The 21,920-nt window shown below is 40.9% G+C and overlaps 1 protein-coding gene across 2 annotated transcripts; it reads left to right on the forward strand.

Moving 5' to 3' along the window:
- Nucleotides 1-2,996: 2,996 nt before the first annotated feature.
- Nucleotides 2,997-21,876, forward strand: LOC117740305 (lysosome membrane protein 2-like). 2 transcript variants are annotated; one of them, XM_034546624.1, is made up of 13 exons: nt 2,997-3,625; nt 9,740-9,897; nt 11,439-11,586; nt 11,771-11,962; nt 12,157-12,248; nt 12,828-12,947; nt 15,949-16,127; nt 18,191-18,309; nt 18,495-18,568; nt 18,708-18,759; nt 19,056-19,208; nt 19,345-19,389; nt 19,721-21,876. In XM_034546624.1, exons 1-13 carry the CDS (start codon nt 3,503-3,505, stop codon nt 19,823-19,825), a joined length of 1,560 nt encoding a protein of 519 aa, XP_034402515.1. In that variant the 5' UTR covers nt 2,997-3,502; the 3' UTR covers nt 19,826-21,876. The 2 variants fall into 2 exon arrangements, with proteins under 2 accessions (XP_034402515.1, XP_034402516.1); XM_034546625.1 differs by lacking the exon at nt 19,345-19,389 and having other exon boundaries at nt 3,016-3,625.
- The last annotated feature ends 44 nt before the right edge of the window (nt 21,877-21,920 follow it).

The following is a 21,920-nucleotide window of genomic DNA, read 5'->3' on the forward strand; positions in this document are numbered from 1 at the left end:
AGGTAAATGCATTCAGAGAAGGCATAGAAACACTTAAGTAATCAATCGCCTTCAAAAGCCAAAGACAGACTTTGGATTTGAAGAGGTCAAAACACTTGTTGTATACAGAACAAGCCAACTTGACCTTTCTTCAGGGTCATGAAAGCCACAACCCGAAACACCAGACCTTTTCCTTTCTCTATGCATCTTGAAAGTAGGTGAAGTTCTTCTACATTAAAACAGGATTTTTTTCAAACCTCAATGGAGGGCAAAAGCTACCGTGCAGGGGTTGATTATTTCCCACTTTGGGTGCAGCAACAGGGCCGTAATATTTCTTCATGTTTTGCTACTGAACTCGTGCAACAGCCGAAACCATCTGCTCAGAGGACCTGAGTGATCCATAGGGTCAGAGGACTTCAAGGATATTAGAAGATGACCACTCACTCGATGCCCTCTACCATAAATCATTTAGATAAACTCCTAACTTGAGAGCCCATGACGTGAGGTCAGTGTAGGAAAAGGTGCAGTAGGAAGCCTACAGCAGGTGGATGCATGTACACAATTGAAGAGAAAAAAAAAAGTTTTTACAATTCCGGATGCACATATGGCAAACAGATGGCACACCGTGCCTAATCAGTAATCTGGGCAATTCTTTGCAGATTGTTTGTCCCTCATAACCCTGAGATATAGTGCTGCATTGCATTGATCTTCACACATTCTGTTGAACTTGAGTTATTGGTATTCACATACCAAAAACATAATGTTCCCTTGCATCATTTACATGGTAAAGATCATGCTCACCAGCCCTACATGCTCACCAGCATGTAGGGCTGGTGAGCATGATCTCACTGTAATAAGACCCCTTAAATCAAGCAAGACAATGTATTGAACTCTTTTCCAATAGCTTCTGTCTTTTCTTCTGAGGTAAAACTCTTCATGCATTATCTCCGTCATTGTTTCCTCAAACAATGGCAATTCAAAGGAGCAACATCTTATTCAAATTGAGTGCACTCCTGATTGCATTTTCCTGTTATGTTTAACAAGCGCTTGATGTTTATAGATAGCTGTTTCTAGTACTTTGGGGGCTACCGTAGCCTATACGATGCACGCAACGGGGGGGTCAGAGTGACACAATGGACATATTTCTTCCAGCCTATTTATAGAAAATGTGGACAGCAGATGAAAAGAGCTCTTGGTTCTGTTCTTCAATCGGGCTGTTCTTTGTATATTATGTCTGCGTCTGTGCATTTGCACCTGTTTACAGCTGCATTTGTTGCATTCTCGGAGCTACTAATACAAAACGCAAGGAAGTAGTAGTAATACTTCTAATACAAAGGCATGTGCCTTTCAAGGCTGTGTAAAGGGAATGAATAAATGCTTCAAGGTGCCCTCCGTTGGTCCTTTGGTACTGCTCAGTGGTAAAACAAACTAGTGTTGGCAGCCCTCAGGTTACTGATAAGGCAGACAAAATGTGCTCAGCAAATGTTTCTCCCAGATCAATAGAGGCCACATCAAACATTACCTTCACAATATGCAAAGAAATACATGCAATATCTGCACTGAAAGGCCATGACGTACAGCGGTGCTTTTGTTGCGGTGTGATCACAAATTGTGGTGATTCTGAGATTAACGGTCGTTAAGTAGTTAGTTCACATTTTTTTTTAAGATTCACTTTTGAAACAGCTTTGGTCACTGTAATCATTCTGAAACAGCAGGTCCTCTAACTTTTATTTATGTCTTATAGCAGCTGTTTATCTATTTGTCCCCACCTTTTTTTTTTCACGCTGACACTTACATTTATCAGGTGGCCGCAAACGTGACTCTAAATGAATTATAATTTTTGTTATGTTACTACTTGATGTGTAATTAAGCAACTGTTTTCTAACACGGTCTCTTTTTAAGTTATCAACTTAAAAAGTAATGTTATTGCAGGTATAAAATAAAGCCAATATTGATTCTCCACCTGTCTCAGTCAACCAAATCAAGGGGATATTTTCCAAAGTTTAAATTAAAAACTCCAGATTTGTATACTGTATACATATTTGTACACACAATGAAGAAAATGTATCTCTTTAGGCATCTCTTTACAACCAGTATGGACGTGAAAGATGACGACAGAAGCCCTCGTTTCAAGCCAGATCTGAAAACTGTGAACACGTCTTTTAAGGGTTTTTGACAGTGGACCGATCCCAGTGTGTCAGCGTTGATGACACCGTGTCTGGTATGTCGTGACCTTTCACCTTTATACATTCTGTACACCAACAAATGCAGAAGTTCCAAAGTGTTGAGGCGGTCTGAGTGAGCCTTCTGGCTGTGGTCACAGTCTCGTGGTTCATAGTTTTGTCCAGTGATGTGATAACTGCCTCTTCAAACTTAAAGCAACCAATCAAACTAAGTCCTGTGTTGCTGGTGTAAAGCAATGCATTCAGACGGATATTTAGGGACATGATGACCGCACTTCCTAATATTGGTGCGGTAAACTCTTGACACATGACAAGAATAGGACTGCTGCATTAGCATAGTTAGTCTTAGATTGGTGTATCAAACAAACTTAGCAACTGAGTAAATATTGCTTTGCACAGGAATGTATGTGTTCTTTTTTTTTCAGTTGCAGTTTTTTTCTTATTATAATGTGTTTATGTATCTGTGTGTGTTTTGTTTTGCCTGGCTGCAAGAAGAAGAAAAAAAACATCATTGAGGACAACAAAGTTAAAGTTAAAAATGAAGGATGTTCAAAACGTGCATAACAGAATAAACTCAAAAACGCATCAGTATGAGTGTATTACCACTTCGCTTTGCTTTATGTTCAGCTATTGAGTAAGTGCTCGGTGCCATGTACCAATACAATAATGTAAATTCAAACGATATCTTACTCTCAAATGTTCTGAACACTTATCCACCCCTGTCTAAGTCTGTAATGGTTTGATAGTGGTTTTGGCACGAAGCAGCACATGTTGCGTTCGAGTAAATGGGGCTTTACAGTATCCGATTTCCGCCCGTAGCTCTCTAACGATCTCATTGAGTAGAGAGCGTTTACGGCGCATGCACTCACGCGCGCGCTCATCTCGCCAGCGGGGGCACAAACTGACACGACCAATCAGCGTTCTCCTCGCGCGGAGGAAGTGAGATACTTTTACAAACCGCTACAAATACTGCGTGGCACCGTTCTTTTTTTTTTATTTAATGAACGCGCCTTTCGGTCGCCACTCCAGGCTGATTCGGAGCACCTCGAGGGTGTCGAAGTGAACCGCTTCATTATTAGCTACAAGCAAACGGACTTTTCCCCTCAGCTTCTTTGCAACTTGGAAACTTCTGAACAACCGGTTGTTCTTAGAGTCGGCAACTTCTTTGGTCGACCAAACAAAGGGGGGAAAGCAGCGGGGGAAGGCACGGCTTGAGCTCTTATATCCCAGCTCGTGCATTCAGGACATCTTTCTATAAAGTTGTGGAGGAAAAAACTTGCGCAACTTAAGCGGAAATTAACGTCTCCATCCACCCTAAAGAGTCACGCGCACCTGTCAACATGACGCGAAGACCCTGCGCGATTTATGCGGTCGGGATCATCTGCGCATCCCTGCTGATCGTTGGGATTGGTTTAGTTGTGGCTCAAGTCTTCCGCACGTTTATGCTCAACCGCCTCAAAAAGGTAAACACGCACTTTCATCCTCGGCACTTTATAACGCACGTGGTTATTTCATGAGTGCGTGTATTGTTATTTTGGTTCTTGCTTTAAATGCATTGCTGTAGAAATTGATAGAAAACATTGTGTGGCATCGATGGCAGCCGCATGCATGTGCATAACGGAATTACAACCTCTCAAAGATTAAAGTTCATGACTGTTTGTATTCGCCCCTTATCTTTGGTGCAGACCATTAACAGTGTGATCACACCAGGTACGGTTTCTTCCCTTTTTCTCCCCGTTGGAGGTGTTTTTTGGGGTGAGTGTTCCCTGTGCCGATGTGGGGTCCCGACACAGAGGATGTGGTATGTGTACAGATTGTAAAACTTGTGGTTTTGGGCTATACAAAATAAATTGAATTGAATTGAACACCAGAGAACAGGGATACAATTAAAATGCATTGATTGTGATTCAAAATGTGCACCCTTTAAACTAAACTTTGGGGCCTAATCTGCTGGTGTGTTTTTGGATGATCCGTCATGGTCATTGGAGTTCAATGTATGTTGTTGTGACTTTCATTTGTGAAACTGGACAGTGATGGGCTGTTTGTCACCGCCCAGAAGGACTGGCTCTAATGAGCAGCTCAAACTCCTTGAGGTGGAGGAGGGAGGATGGGTTATTATGGCCTGCACTACATGCAATCAACACGTTATCTTCCCCACAGTTAGATTGTTAAGTTTCTTTTTCCATTAGCACCCACTGTGTTGAAATACTTTTACCAGGAACATTTCCACAGCAGATGCCCCACTCCTGTGTGTTTTTCTGCCTCCAATACTTGACATAATGAGACGAGATGGTTCAAAGGAAAATTCCACGGCTAAGAATAAGTAAGGGCTGAGTCGGTATGCTTGTTCTTGTTATTGGTTGGTATTTATGTCACAAGAAAAAGCTGAGTCGGCTCCTGAGAGCAAAATCAACACATGCTAGAATTCAATCAACCTGTTTCATGCACATTACATATTGCGATTGGCAGAGCCTCACTCAGGAAGATTCCTAACATTCATGTCTTAATCATTAGAGATGAGAAGGACAACATGAGCTGAGTTCTGCAAAATATCCTGCAAAATAAATGTGAGAGGTTAAGATGTTGCTGTTCATGACTTTAAAGCATCTACTAGTAATATTGAAAAGAGAGCTGCAGCTAATGACTATTTTTTTTATTTTTATTAATTGTTTAGTCTAAGAAATGTTAGAAAGTAGTGGAAGATGAATATTAGGGTATTAAGATATTCAGTTTACAATATGAAATATGCACAATGAAGAAAGTTATACCAGCACATTTTTAAAATGTATTTCTTGAAAAGTGACTCAAATAATTCACAGATTAACAGTTTAATGAATTGCTGTCGATCAACATCAACATAAATATATTGCAGTTTTATTTTCTTATTATTTTGCAGATGAATCATTTGTTCCATAAAATGTCAGTAACTACTCAGAAATACTATTACAGTTTCCCTTTTCTTTTTTTCCCATAGATGTTTGAATTGTGCACGTCATAGGCTTACTTTAAATGTGACGACATGTGACTTTGTTTATAATGGCACTCTTTAATAGAGAGCTCAATGCACACTCACCACACCATCTAACAACACGTACACCAGATACAGAACCACGATGCTGATCACACACAACTCAACGGAAGAGAGTCACACAACACTCGAAAAGTCACCTAAAAAAACTGACAAAGACACGAAGGATACTGAAAAACGAGCTACCTGCATGTTAAATACCGTGTTCGTGTTGTCAAAGTTGTGAAACTGTTTTCTTCATCTGCTTTGCGTTTTCTGTGATTTGTAGTCGATAAGAAAAAGTGTTCGCTACTTGTGTAGTCGAGATTGTTTACAGATGCTGCGGATACTGGAAAGGAAGAGTGTGAAGGCAATGAAGTAACATTGTGGACTTCAGCTTTGGTCTTTGGGAGGAAGGGCGTCTTTATCGTGATCTTTAAAACTGTTGGGAAATGGATATTTAAACTTAAATAAACATCGGTATTCTCGTGCCCTTCCTACTCTGCAGTTTAAAAGACTTCTTCGCTGTTTGATCTCCAATCCCAGAGGCTGAGAAGTCAATGGACCACAAATACAAACACTCTTGTTATCATCACTAAATACAAAGATCTGTTGTCGTTCTGTTTGGTTACATCAGCCGCATGCTTTAAACCTTTCAGCTCATTTTTGCTGTACACACTTGGCTGGTGTGCTGCTGGGGATCCAACGATGTGCGGTGTTGAATTTGGTGAATGTGACACGTTCAATATTATCCAACTTTAATTATAAACAAGCAGATAGCGCTCTGTTCAGCAGCAGGGCGGGGCTTCGGGTCTCTGTGAACTGAGTCCAGTATGACGTCATTGACTTAAAGTGTGGATCCAACGATGTGCGGTGTTGAATTTGGTGAATGTGACACGTTCAATATTATCCAACTTTAATTATAAACAAGCAGATAGCGCTCTGTTCAGCAGCAGGGCGGGGCTTCGGGTCTCTGTGAACTGAGTCCAGTGTGACGTCATTGACTGCAGTTCACTTCGGCTCCTGGATGGCAGAGCCTGCTAATGCTACATGTATGCTGGTATGCTGGCCATATTATAACGCTACCGCCAGCCAAATACATACGTAAAAATCCATGCATCACCAATACGGATATCAGTCTGATGCTGACTCAAATAGCTGGATCGAGTATCGGTGGCGATTGGCCGATATGGTATCGGATACCATTATTTTGATGAATTACAATTCAGTACATTTCTATCTATGTATTTATTAGTTAACTTTAGTTATAAAAAATAAGTCGGTTCGGTGCATCCTTACTTTCTGCTAACCGGTCTTGTGAGGTTTTTTTCTGGGCGCTGTAGAAGTACCTTTTAATTATTGTAAGTTTATATTCAAAGATTTCTTTAATGTCCAACTGTTCAGACTAGTTAGTGATGAGTGCTGGTTCAAAGCATTCCCAGAAGGTTCACTTTACTTTGATAACAGTGTAGACAAGAAGCCCACGTTGATTGTTATCAAATGGGACACGGGAGGTCACGGGACATGTACACAAGGCTGTCTAAGGCTGGGATTTGGTCCTAATGCTAGAAACTGTCACATTTAAACTACATGACATTTTACTCTCATAGAGGTTTCTATTACAACTAGCTGCAGGAAGTGGAGACAATCGACTACAGATTAGATGGTGTAGGGATGGTGTTCACTTTGTACACAGATGTGTTCACATTATTAATTCAACGGATTAATTAATGTCATTTCACAATTTCAAAAAGTGTAATTTCCTCCAGCAGGAGTACCGTTGAAGCCAACATTAAAGGAATAAATAGACAAAATCGATTCACCATTTGTTGGAGTAATTTATAATAAATCGGATAATACCTAACAATCTTTACATATTCAATATTTACTTTAAAGTGTGTCAGTTACTGATACAAATATACTGTTTGCTCAATGTCTTTAGGCTCTACAAGTGTTAATATCTCTCTATGAAGATACTTATATGAACCCTTCAGGAAAGCAAGTGCAATCTGCTGCCTCGGCAAAAACACAGAATTATAGCAAAGCTTTTCTAACCTAGTCTGGTGCCAAAGCTTGTACAGAGTGACTTTTAAGTTTGTGTGTAAGGATCTATTTACCTATTTAAGAGATAATACATACTGACAACAGTTGACACAGTAAACCAAACCATGCAGTCGGGTGTATTGATGACCCTGGAATGGACTTCACATGTTCGACCGTGTCGAACTTTTGAAGATGAACGCGGCTTTTCGTGTTTGCAAAAGTTGTGGTCTCATTAGCCGTCTTATTCATTGCTCCATAGTTTTATACAGGCTGAGAAAGAGAGAGAGAGAGTCAGGATACATTACCCAAGCATTGACTTGGCAAAAGTAGTTTCCATCTCTAAAGAGAATCAAATACATGAACAGGCAGACGTGAAAGATATATGTGTGGGTGCAACACATGCATAGCGTTCTCATGAATACACACATGGCTATCTACTAGCTTGGCAGTATGATTTATTTCAGCTGTATCAAGTTACCCCTGTACCCTCTTATCCCAGTGTGAAGGACCTCATTCTACCGGTAACCTCCCAGCAGCAGACTGTTTGTGTGCTAAGCCTGATTCTCACTTGTAGGTTTATTGGGAAACCGACTGGGTTGGCAGCCCTTCAGCTTCACTTTGAGTCAAACGGGGTCAGTATGCAATGACCTGTTGATGAGGTAATGGTGAAAAACCCTGAATCTGAATTTTGTAATTTTACATCGGCTAGACTAGACATCGGCTAGACTAGACATACTCTAGCGTCTCCCTTGCTGGTAGTCTGCTGGGTTTCCTTCAAAGTTTTAGCTTTGACACACATTTTTAATGATGCAGATATTTGATGTATTCAAGCCACCTATAGAAGGGGAAATGTTCCACACAACACACTTCACCAACTTTCAGTGGTTTACATGACTACGAATACAAAGTTTCATCAAAATCCATTTGAAATCATGCTTGAGGGACCGTGTTTCCAATATTCATGAAGGTCACGGCCAGCCTTTGTTAAGCCAACTGGCTCTGGACCAAGGCCCCACAAACCTTAACCACGCTCAAGTCTAAAGCTTTGCTAGCTTTAGGTTTGCATGCTAACGTTTGCTAAATAGCACTAAACACAAACTTTTCCTTTGCAAACCAGAGATCTGGTCCTCGGAGTTCTGGTCAATGTGAAACAATATGACTTTGATGAGTTCAGCACCAGCAGGGCTGGACTACCGTTCAGCTGGTAGGGCTTTGTTAGGCGTCGTGAGACAAACCCATTTAGAGTATGCAAACCTTGCACACCACGGCTGAAGGATTTAATGAATAGCTTCTCACTCTGCCCAGTGTTATTCACGTCTATGTATTTGCCTGTCTTCACATCAAAGCACCAGCAGTACGTGTATTTGTGTATTCACCTGCTCCATGTGTTTTCGAATAGGGAGTGGTGTAAGAGTAGCGGTGGTAAATACTGCGATAAGAGGGTCTCCCTGTTCCTGTTTCTCATGCTGTATTTTATGTAGCATGCTGGGAGGCCTACCATATTGATTGTTTGAAGCATGAAAGGACGCCATAGAAAGGCCATGCTCCCCTTCCTCAATCTAAGGTGACAGCTTTATTGTACTTGGCTACTCAGCTAAACTTTTGTCTCTGAGCAAGTAGATGGGACCCCAAAGGAAAAAGGAGGGGGTGGGGGGGGACTTGTGGTCCACTAAAATAATGGGACTCGTTAGTGTGCTTTTGGGCTTATTTCATACTAAAGTACTGCTCTAAACTTTAACACAAAGCCGACACAATTAGGCCAAAGTGAGATTTGCTCTTGATGTGTTGTCAAAAGAAATACTAATCCTCGTGCCCCTTCCCTTCTTCTCTCATTCCCCGTGTTTTCCCATTCCTCAAAAGATTCCTGCAGTGAAGCAGGTTATCTTTGCCCTCGGTTAACGATATATCTGCTGTGAGAAATGAACTAGCGTACTGTGAGGAGAAACAGGGAAGTGAAGCTCGTTCATGCCCTGCACATGTCCAAGGCCACAGAAGGCCCCAGTCCTGAGGAATGCAGCTCAGATCATTAATGTCGCAACAAGCGGGCATCCAGCGTTCCGCAGCACATGACGTGCCAAGCGGCTCTCCCCGAGTGCCCGTTGTCATTGGCAACCACTGACAATGGAGCTGAGGCAGGGTCTCCCTTAATACCATTCATGTGTGTTGTTGGCTGAAGCTCAGGCAGCAGCTGCCCCCCACCCCCCAAACCCCCCAAAAGATGTTTTTGTTCTCAGTTTTTTTTATTTTTTTTTTACTACAGCCAGAAAGATACAGGAAACTCAGAATTCAAAACATGTGTTCACTACTGCAAACACTTTTGGACATCTCGCATCAAATGCACCATGAGTTGGAAGCCACATGAGAAGGAAAACACTTATGTAAAACAACTTCTGCTTACAAAGAAAACCCATCAAGCAGTAACATGTTTTATATTATATGTGTCAGTGTTTTGAACAATTCTTCACGTGTCCGAATTAATGATGTTTCTCCTCAAACTGAGATATATATTGTTTTTTTGTCTCAACAGGAGATTGTTTTGGTTGAGGGCAGCCGTGTGTTTGAGTCATGGAAAAGCCCTCCCCCTCCAGTCTACATGGAGTATTTTTTCTTCAATTTCACCAATGTGGATGCATTCCTCGAAGGGGCCAAGCCAGAGCTCAAGCAGGTCGGACCCTACACATACAGGTAGGCTGCCACAAAGAAAGTCTTCAAAATATGACATATTGACAAATATGTTGTCATTGTTGTGTGCCTGACACCTCACACCACAGCAAATTATGTTTTTAAATGTAACACTTTAAAGTCTCTCCAAAATCCACTTGAACCCCTCTTCACATTAGCAATAATTAGATTCCTTTGTCCATATTGAAGTACAGAGTCATTAAAACAACATTATCAAAGCACAGCAGGCCAAATTGCCTCCTCAGCCTCCATATTACCGGTTGCTGATGAGCTTTGAAGCATTTTAAAAGGCTATTTTCTTTTTTTGGCACAGTGCCCACTTCACGAAAAACGCACCAGGGCTACTTTACATCACTTCAGGCAAATATTCTCTCATCTAGCTCAGCTAAAAACACACTACCAAGCTTGTTTGTAACAGGTACCGACAACTTATACTCACTTCACCTGTCTCTCCTCTGCTCAGCTCTGTGTCTATTTGTAAAGAAGCCAAGACCGCACTCTGAAACACGAGAGCAGAGGATATTAATGATTGTGTGAAATCTTAGCATCGCCGCTGCAGAATGACTATAGGGGGAACACTGTGTATATATATATATATATATAGTTTCCAATAAAACTTCAACTCTGTTTATATTTATTGAGTTTTTTTGGCTTTGTGAGTTCATGTTTTCTGCTGTCTCCAAATTCGTACTGCATCAGCAGTCTAGAGGCTTCTTCTGGTTCTGTTGAAATGCGCCCGTTATTTGCTCAGCACCTATGTAAACTGAAAACGGGACATCAGCCTCTGCTTCTCTGCTTCCCCTGTTGTTCATTAGGTCACTAACAAATAAATCCAGACAGGTTCGTTTCATATCCTCTCCAGTCCGTCAGTCCTGTTAAGAAACGTTGTGCTGAATCCACTAAAAACGGCCACAGTGATAATCTACCCCTGCCACCGACGCCAGTTCATACTTTTACATTACATTACATTACATGTCATTTAGCTGACGCTTTTATCCAAAGCGACTTACAATAAGTGCATTAAACCATGAGTCCAAACTCAGAACAACAAGAATCAAGCAAGTACAATTTCTTCAATAACGTTAAACTACAGAGAACTATCGGTAAGGGACATTTAAGTGCTACTAAAGTGTTACTACGGCTCTACCTTCCCTATTCAAGGTATAGTCGAAAAAGATGTGTTTTTAGTTTGCGACGGAAGATGTAGAGACTTTCTGCTGTCCTGATGTCAATGGGAAGCTCGTTCCACCAATGAGGAGCCAGCACAGCAAACAGTCGTGACTTTGTTGAGTGTTTAGCTCGAAGTGAAGGAGCTACAAGCCGATTGGCAGAAGCCGAGCGAAGTGAACGGGCTGGGGTGTACGGTTTTTTGAAGCGGATGTGGGCGGCCACCGGTAACCATCATACTTGACTTTTGAGGTTGCACAATCCCAAGTTGTGTGATGAAATGCACATTACTTCTTAACTAATGTGTGACAGGAACAATTCTGGAATGTTTAACGAAAGTATAAATCTTTTTTGTTGTTGTTGTTATGTTTGCCCAGGGAGTACAGGTATAAGGACAATGTGAGCATGCTGGAAAATGACAAGAAGGTGTCTGCATACAACTATAAGAGTTTTGTGTTCCTGAGAGAGAAGTCTGTGGGTGACCCAGCTGTGGATAGCATCCACACCGTCAACATCCCAGCTTGGGTGAGTCATGAACTAAAAAAAGAAAGAAGAAAGTTAAAGCGGGGGAAAGTTGATTGTGTGTTCTGGAACCGACCTCTGCACTTTGTTTATGGTTTCCTCAATGCCGACCACCACCCTCAACCTCATCCTGCGTTCTTATACATCTCTTTTCCACTCCGCCCCACTCCTCATTTCCCGTCTCTAGGCTGTAATGAACAAGGTGAAGGGGAGTTTCTGGAAGTCCTCCATGGTGGCCATCTGGATGAACTCCGTCGGGTCCGGTCTCTTCGCCACTCGCACCGTAGATGAACTGCTGTGGGGCTACGAAGATCCTTTGTTGGCTCGCGTATCTACCTCCAGTCCTGAAGTGGAGAAGGTCTTTGGTCTCATGTACAAGGCATGTACAGCTTTAAAAATAATAAAAGCTGATGAACCTCAGCTAGATTTGTTCATGGCTAATGGAAAAGGAAGATCTAATCATTCGTTTTTGACGTATTAGATCATGAAATCCAGTCACTCTGAAAACTCTGTTTTTCACAAGTCTTTTTGAATACTTGAACACATTTGTATTAAATCTTTGGATCTATTTAGAAAAATGGAAGTCACTCCGGGGAATTTGTCTACCACACTGGGAAGCAGAACTCCTTGGACTATGGCCGTGTCGAAACATGGAAAGGCGAAAGGTAGCTCTGTTGCAGACACACACACACACACACACACACACACACACACACACTCCCTCTCTGTCATCCACTGTCGTGAAACCTCATTTGGCAAACTTTGTATTTCAAAAGTTTCTCTAATCTATTGCTTTTTGCCAATAATATGGCAGTTTTTTTGCCTGGGCTGTTTCCCACATTACAGAGCACCGGACCGGACATTGTGGTGCTCTAAATGCTTTAATGCCTTTTTAGTGACCTTTCTTATCCCATTTTATTGCATCAGTATGGAGTCTCTCCAGGGAAACCATTCTTTCCAACAGTGATTCTCTGATAAAAAGCCTGTTTGTTCATCAAAACATGTTTTTGTAATGTACTGCTATTAAGATGGAGACGATAATGGTGTTGACATTGAAAATATATATTTTTTAATTCTTTCTACGTTTGCATAAAATACAGTCTGGAGTAGAGCTATTGTATAGGCATGCTGGCTGCATCAAACGTCTATGTTCACTCAAACAATATACCCTTTTTCATTGCATAAATGTTCTCTGGATGCAATTTTGAAAATGATATGCTCATGCTCAATATGTTGTTTTGCAGCAAGCTGACCTTCTGGACGTCTAACCAGAGCAACAGCATCAATGGATCAGATGGAAGTGCTTTCCATCCCATGCTAAACAAGAATGAACGCATTTACATATTTACTCCAGACCTCTGCAGGTACAGTATACACCATCACAGCTTTTCAGAAAGTTACAAAGAAAATCGACACAGGAAGTGTAACTTGAAGTGGGCTCCAAAAGCGAGTCAATCATTTAAAATGCCCAACTTTACAGCAGTAGTAAATATGGTGTTGGTCTCTGAAGCTACATAACAGCTGTACAGGGGGTGAATCTTTATACAACTCAATGGTTTGAATTATGTTACAGCTTAAAGTTATATAAATAAAGGCGTGGCTGCTTTGAGACACAGGTGGGTGCCGCCTCAGGCGGGTGCCAGCTGCTCCCTGCTCTGCTGCGTCACCCTGGCAAGCCTCAGCTCCACCGACGATCCAACTCTTTGCCCAGGAGTCAGGCTGCCAAGATGGTGGTACCTACGGGCGACGTCCATATTTTATATACCGGTAGTCTAGGAGTAAGACGCAGGCTTTCGTATCTGGTATGGAAACATTTTCCCAGGCCTTGGATCCCATGGATTGTTATCGTAACATTGTAGCAATCTGTTTTCGTAGCAATCTGTTTTCCTACGCTCGGCTCTACTGCCTATGCTGCGTGTGCTTTTTGAAAGACTAACACGCATGGCCATTTTCAGGAAACACTTTGTGGAAAGGCACACACAAAGAGGAATGTTGGCCTGGAGTGCGATGGGTTTGGAAGTCGGGTGAGTGAGGAAGAGAAATGAAAGTTGTGGGAGTGACGAAGAAAAAGCCTTTAAGCATTACTGTTCTTGACCAGCTGGAACGAAGATTAATTATGCGCTGTATTCATCTTGCCAGTTTTTCGTCTTACTTCTCAGAAAATGTCCGTGTAACGTACTCCCGCTACCTCCAGGGTGCCTCCCCTCAGACAATGATACCAGCACACTTGACATTTGAGGTTCTCAATGTTTTTATTGAATGTCACCTCCCAACTGTCTGTGTCTCCGGCTCTCTCTCCGACGGTCTTGCGGACTGTGGCTCCGGCCTTCCCTCGCACCTTCGTCCCCACTTCCGTTTTTATCGGACAGTTTCGATAACACCCTCAAGTGAGACGAGCCGTTTCAACTGCAAGTCCCTATCTACTGCATAGTCTTTACTTTTCACTCTATATAAGGCAAAAAAGAGGAAGTAAATTAAACAACTCGTGTCTTGGGTTCACAACAAGGGCACATAGTTATACATAATATGGTTAGACATATTTGACTATTGCAACCCCCCTCCCCCACCACCACCAGCACCACCACCACCACCACCACCACAGTCTGCAAGACATAATTAGTAAATAATTACAATAATTTACAATAATAATTATTGTAAATAACACACAGTTTTCTGGGGCATTTCACAATCAGGATGCTATTGAAAACTTGACGAATGTTGAAATGAGAATGGCCTCACCCAGTGACTCACCGATGATACGTTTTTATTCCGCAAATGCTACACCTTCTTCACGGAACAGCCACTTTTTATTAAGAAAATAATCGTGACCTAAAAAAAAATCATGTTGCTTTAGTGTGGAAACAATCTGTTGGAGATAGCTGTGGCCTTGACTCTAATTGGATCAAATGGTGTGTCAAATGTTTTCACTTTCCCCTACTTACTTATTGCCTGGTGGCTTCATCACAGCTGTCTGTGCTATTGTGGGTTAGAGGGGAAAGTTGTTTCCTGTAAATGTTACGATAATTTGAAGAGGAAATGTTCCATTAAGTTATAAGCGTTAATCTTACACAGAGAAGTGTGTAGGTGTTTTCAGCCTGAAGCCTCTGTAAGCTTAGATCAACCCCACTTTGTCTGAAAACATGTGTTTAGTTAAATGACATCTGGGACTGATCTGAAGGATAAAAAAAGCGCAAGAATTCCCATCTGTGACCTTCCGGGGTAGTTGGTGACCCTTTGGTCCAGTAACTGACAGCTTAGCCACAAAACCCTCAGGATTGTGATGAATTTCTAACAGATGTCATTGTTCAAATACCAACTTGCCTTTTGCAATATGTTAATCTTTTCTCCAACTATGGTCCTTTATTTAAAATTATAATCTTTTTTCATTCTATTTCAACATTTTTACGCCTATAATACAATCTCATACAAGTGTGGCCCCCACAGGGATTTTAAATATGAAGGACCCACATCTTAGCTACGTTTATCTGAAATCAATTTGCGCTGTAACAGTTTCTCACGTCCAGCGGTACAAGGCCGAGGCTTTCACAGTCCCGTTCGAGTGAGGAAACATGTAAGGCTTTTCACTTGGCTTCTCTCACAAAGGTCAAGGGAAAGGTCTGTACAGTATTGTTGCACGATTGGTGGTCTGAGTAGCAAAGGGCCGCATCCTCCAGGCCAGTTGGCAGACACTGTATAGACTCCTTTGTTCTCGCTGAGAATCGTCGGGATTCCCTTGAAAGAGCAGAACTGCAGATACGTAGCACGAGGATGAACTGGATGAAAGTAATGCAATTCTCGTCGCAGCTGTAAAAACACAACAAATTTACGATATCTCCACTCCCGGTTCAAAAAGAAGGCACACGGCAGCTACAGCAGCTACACGTCTCAAGTGGTCTCAACGGGGATTTCAGCAAAATGGGAGAGACACTCTAAATCATCCAGCTTCTTTCGCGACATGGACAATTATTTTTAAGTTATTATTAGAGGATAATTACTTTGATTATTTATGTTGATGTATTTATTCTGTGCAGAAATCAAACAAAATGACATTTGTTTACTCCAGACTTCTGCACTGGTGTAATTCTCGAGAGCTGTTTTGAATTACTGTAATATTCACTTTATTACATGAATCGTGTTTCTTACAGTTGCTCTTTTGAAAGAGTTCAACAGCAGTTTAGTTTAATCATGAAATTGACTAACACAATTGTTCTAGTCTTAACTAGTGAGAAATGCTAATATTCAGGCTGTAAACTACAGCAAAAAAGAGTGACGTTGAAAGTGCAATAAAATAATAAGATGGTGGCGAACACAGATGAAGACAGAAGATATGATCATTAAGAGAACTTGGTTTTATTTACTCTGCAGGTCGATCCACATGGAGTTTGAGAAAGACGTGGAGGTGAAAGGAATCCCCGCGTACCGCTTCACACCACCACGCTCGGTGTTCGCCAGCAAAGAGGAGAACCCAGCTAACGAGGGTTTCTGCGTCAGCCCAAAAGAGTGCCTGGGAACCGGCCTTCTGAAAGTCAGTCCCTGTCGCAAAGGTAAACGTGAGCTTGTGCGGTGTATTTTCTTTTTGTCACCGACACTTTGCACTCTCACACGCCTCTCCTTTCATCGTGTGCTTCTCTCTGGGCCTCTATTCCCTTCCCTCTGTTACACTCTGACCTCTCCAGCAAACACACACTTTTTACTTTGAAAGGTAAGATGTTGGCTTTTTCTTCGTGAAGTCCTCCTTGTATTTCCCCTCCTCCTGGCACCAGCACTAATACTCTCTAAATGGCCCATGTGACACAGCCCTATCAACACCTCAGGCGCCATCGGACCATGACTGGCCCAGTAGCTGAGGGGGTGGTACGACCGGTCACCTGATGCTGGCCTTGAATATGAGTTGGTTTAGTGCCTGTGTTCACAGGCCATTTAAAAAATTGTTATGATTCCCTGTGACAGAACAATAACATGGTTTATACATTTTATATTTATAACATACCATGTTTTTAATGGGTTTTTTAATGCATTTTTAATTAGCTTCAGATAATTTAGTTAGCTGCAGATACTTTTGTAACTTGTGTCAGAGAGATAGCTTCACAAAAGGAAACATCTTGCCTTGTATTTTATGTGTCGCATTTACAAAAAGCAGATGGATTTGATACAGTATGTGCACGAGGAAATGGTAGACACAATGTTATTTTCTGTGAAGGATTAGTGTTTGCGAGAGGATTTTCATAACCTACTGATATGAATAGACACTTAGGGCTGCCGTCCACATAAATGTTAAGCATGCACAATAACCAATAAAACCTTGAGGTCATGGCACAGATTTAGCGTAGCGGGCAACAGGCGTTTGAAAGAGTGTGCAGAGGGTTAAGTTTAGGGGTTAGGTGTTGAACACAGTGAATCAGTGGCACTCATAAGTGTACCAATACAAATATGTGTGTGTGTATGTGGGCTATGATGACCTTGGGGGTTGTCACAGGAGCACCCTCTCAGGTGACTGCGGGTGTCTGATGTTTTTGCCAAACGTATGTTGCCAAACACAAGGGCAGGAAAACTGTCACCTCTGCCCCACTTCATCAGCACCTCGCAATGTGCGACCATTTGACTTTGTGGTTGCTGGCGACACGCGGACCGAAGGACTCTGTCCAACATTGCGCAGTTGGAGCCGAACCACAAAAGGTCTACACGTTTCCTCATATGTGACCGAGGCTATATTGTATGAGCGTGGACGTCTCCTGTTTACGACATGAGGAAGGAACATCAGTCTTTATCTGGATTTTGGATACAGGCCTTAATTTGTTCTACACGCGGGTGTTGTTCCGTTTGTGTACCTATTGTTTGTTTTCTTTGCAAGATTGACCCTGACTAACATGCTGCATGTCCCGCGAAGGAGGTCAGATGTTATCTCATCACCTTTCCTTGAGGACGCTTCCCAAATGTTTATGTTTTGATTAGATTATACATCAAACAGCAGGACATGTAATATTAGATAAGAATGTTGTTTTGTTTTCTGTGCTACTTTTATATCTGATTATTCTCTCAACCTCAGGAGTCACTAAGAGGCCTTTATGTTGCACCCTCATGTGGTTGTAAAAGACACATTATTTGATATAATAATATATATATTATATATAATAAGAGCACATTAAATACTTGTTTTACAAGGTTCCTTTATCACATTTTCTCACCAGACATTAGATATTCTTGCTGGACTAATCAGCATATCTATTATATTCCCATTTAACTCACTCCTTTAAGATACACTTTGTTCAGGTTTTAAGCTCATTTGAATGTTGCCTGTGTGTTATGTGATGATGTGTATGTTGACGTAAACAATTAGCATGAAGGAATTGGCCAAATGAATAAGTAAAACATTGTCATGGAGACATTGTCATGCAGCTCAATACCCTTTTGCCATAATTATATTTAAAGTATCATTAAACCCTAATTAAAGATGGGTCAACATTGTCATAGAAGATGAGGCAATTTACTTGTTCCACTTAATAAAGTGGTGAAAGGAGACTCATTTGTTTAAGAGCAGAGATATATACATTATTGATTGTTGCTTTGCTCAGCTTAATGATGTCTTCCTTTTATTCTCCTCACGTAGGTGCCCCAGTGGTCGCCTCCTTCCCTCATTTTTACCTGGGAGACAATAAGTACGTGGCTGCCATTGACGGGATGTCCCCGAAAAGAGAGCATCACCAAACATTCCTCGACCTCAACCCGGTAAGCACCGAGACAACAGCTCATCAGCCTTTCAAATATGTGGGAGCAGAACAGTTAGTTAAAATAGGATGAAGGGAATGCTACATTAAGACATACTGCAACACCACCTAGTGGCATGTATGTGGTAGTACAGGAGAAGATTACCTTATTAACACTCTATTTTGTTTGATTGTTTTTGATTGCAGACCACTGGAGTGATCGTACGTGCAAACAAGAGAGCACAGATAAACATCTTGATCAACAGAATCTCTGGATTCCCGTGAGCATCTGCATCCAAACACACACTTATATTCTAGAGTACCGGTGTGTTTGTGTGTGTGTGTGTGTGTGTGTGTGTGTGTGTGTGTGTCTGCGCGGTATATAATGGCTTCACACTCTTTTCCTTTTGTTCACAATAGGAAAACTAGACTCCTGAATGACACAATCTTTCCCGTCATGTTCATCAATGAGGTAAGATAAAGTGCTGACACTTGCATTATGAGTCAGTGGATCATCATGGAGTTATTACATTATACACAAAGTCATGTATGTGTTTCCTGTGTTTCTTGTTTCCAAAATGAATGTGTAGCATTTTAAAAAAAGAAACCGCTTTGTTTTACGTAAATGGAACCACATTTAAAACGACACGAATCAGGGCTAAACCACCGTAAAAGTATAATATACTAAATGCTATGCCGGTCATTAGTAACACATAAATAAAGTTCCCTCTCCATGATGTATATTTCCCGTTGTCTTTTAATACCCAGAGTGTGGTGATTGATGATGCTTCTGCGGCGAGAGTACAGAAGCTGCTGCTCATTGTCACTCTAGTGTCCAACTTCCCGCTCTTCATCGTGGGACTGGGGGTCCTCATGCTCGCCGTCTTCATCGTCCTCCTGATCCGAGCCCGCAAACAGAAGGTCTGACAACTCTCCTCACCGCTTTTTCTCATTCTAACAACTTACAATTTGCTTAATTTGTGCAGAATTGACTCAGTTGCTTAACCAGAGACTAATTGCACCGTGCATGTGTTTATGAATGTGTGTCTCTGTGCAGAATGAAGCAAAGCGCACTGCTGTGTTTACCAAGCCTCTCTATGCTGTAAGTCTTTATGGTCATTTGCTGCTTTGTTTCATATTCTATGTTGTGTTTGCTTTATTCAATCTCGTGTCTTACCATATTAGCACTTATTGTCCAAACGCATCTTTAATCTCATGCGTCAGATATCTTTCAGTCCTTCTGAAACACATCTATCGCTGGATAGAAGACACATTGTCCGGTTTTAACACATTAACATATCAATAATACAAAATGTCTATTTTAAGTAATGTAAGAATGATGCTGGCAATGTGAGAGGAAACCTTGTTGGATTACAGTTACACGTGTGCAAAGTAAAATGAGATTACTTATTGTATGTGTTTTATTTTCCTAGAGCTCCACCGAAGGGGACACTTCTTACTCTCCAGTAAGCGACAAGGAAAAGGAAGAAAATGGGACCTATATCTGTTTGACACCGAAAGGAGAGCCGCAGGCTTGAGGAGGGAGGCGATGAAAAGGATGGGCTTTGTACATCGACAACCCTCAGAATGTCAAATACGGCTTTGGGTTTTCAGGAGAGGGATAGGTAATGATCAATATTTCTTTTATGAATGGAAATCTTTGGGGGCGTGGGGTTGAAGAGTTAAGGAGGGGAACACGTTTTTAGTCTCAAACATATATCATAACATCATATGTGATAGATTGTAACCATTGAGAACTACCTAAAGTTCAGTATACATACTGGATACAGAACTTTAGGTAGTTCTGTATTCCCAGAAAAGATTTGACATCTGTTTTAAAAATGCTGTGCGTCAAGGGCTCCTTTCTGCTGTCTGGTGGAATCAGCTGCTGAAAGCTGTGGTCCTCTCATGAGTAGAGACGGAGACTTCCCTTTGTGGTGGTCTTCAACAAACAAAACACACCTTTTAAACCTCTGGTGAGGAATACATTTCATTTCAGTGCTGTGGCCTCGCCTCATTTTCTCATACCGGGATAATGAAGTCCATTAAATGTGATTTTTTAGATATTATACGCCACTCTCAGGGGGCCTCTCAATAAATACTATTAAAGAAAGAGGAGCGAAGCAAAGCACACGGCAAGCCTTCTCTTTGTGAAGACGTTCAAATCGATTCAGTATTAATAGGTGTCATTTGCATTTCATCCCAAACTAAATGTTGCGACACATTTACGTGGCTCTTTATTGTTTTCTACTCGTGCACTGTATTCAGAGGGATATCTGTGGACATCATTAGCACCGCACCATAGGAACCGTCAGAGTATATTTTTGTATATATACAGTGCAAGGTGTGTTGAACTGTTGACATTGCTCTCAGTGATGATTGGAATGAATATAAGACAAAACACTGAATATTTTGGATATTTAGATTTTTGTAAAATAATCCAAGTCCTTCTCATTTGTTGTAAATGTTAAAGTGGACACGTTTGAGTGCAGAGTTAGAGCTTCACACTTGTCTTCTAGTGCCATCATGACATCTTTATCAGCCATTTAAAGACGAGTATGACAGGATTTTATGGTTGAAACAATAATTCATATTGTATGTTGACATTATTTTTGCCCTGTATAACTGCTTATAATAACTAACCACCATATCAAAATGTAATTCAGCTTATCATTTAAAAAATGTGCTTTTTTTGATGAAATCGTTGAAGGCCTCAATAACATTGAATCATGAAGATTAAATATGAAGAATTATTATAGCTGTGCCTTTTAAAAGAATCAATGTTACTGCAATTGTTTTGTCTTTTATAGTTTTCACATTTTATGGAGGAAAAACAACAAAAACATTTTTTCACACCAACAAATCTACTCTCATGTGCATATATATTTTTCTTCTAAATACCAAACAACACTGAGGATGAGACTGCTAGACGTTTGTATAGTTTTGTCTTTCCGGTGATGTCAAACTTTCTCGCTCAAGGCTGATGAAGTTATCCGATTTCAGGTGCCATTTAATGTAATATAGTGAATGCTGCAGAATGACTTCATTTGAACTGTGTTGAGCCCAGCTTTTATTACCGCTCTTATTCGTAGTTGTAACATTTTAAGGATGAATGAGTTACATCATACCACCATATCATTACATGCACTGTCGTAATCAGCAATAAATATATCAGACAATAGCGGGGAAGCTGTAACAAGTTTAATGTTGAGATTTCTGCGTCTTTATTTGATTTGACTATTTGTGTTTGATGTATACTTTAATGAGTCATGTACAGTAAGAAAAGCTAATGAACATAGAAGTAATTCACGTAGAGTGCATAATGTAGTTTCATCGTAAATAGGTGAATGAATGAATAAAGATGCAAAGAAAATATAGTATTACACAATACTAGAATTGTGGTTAAAAAAAGAATCAATTATTGTGTTGCGTTGGTAAAACCAAAACACCGGAAGCACGATGTACACTTGTACTTTGATAACAGATTACTGCTATAACCACTTATTCTTCTAATTGTCAAATGCTTTGAAACACTGACTGTTACTACTGTTTTTATTGTGCACGCAAAAATAAAAGTAGTTTCAGTAAATGTGTCTTTACATCATTTATGCCTCTTTTTTTTTTACAGTGTTT

The sequence above is a fragment of the Cyclopterus lumpus genome, chromosome 12 (genome assembly GCF_009769545.1).
Source record: "Cyclopterus lumpus isolate fCycLum1 chromosome 12, fCycLum1.pri, whole genome shotgun sequence".
In the NCBI taxonomy this organism is placed as follows: Eukaryota; Metazoa; Chordata; class Actinopteri; order Perciformes; family Cyclopteridae; genus Cyclopterus; species Cyclopterus lumpus.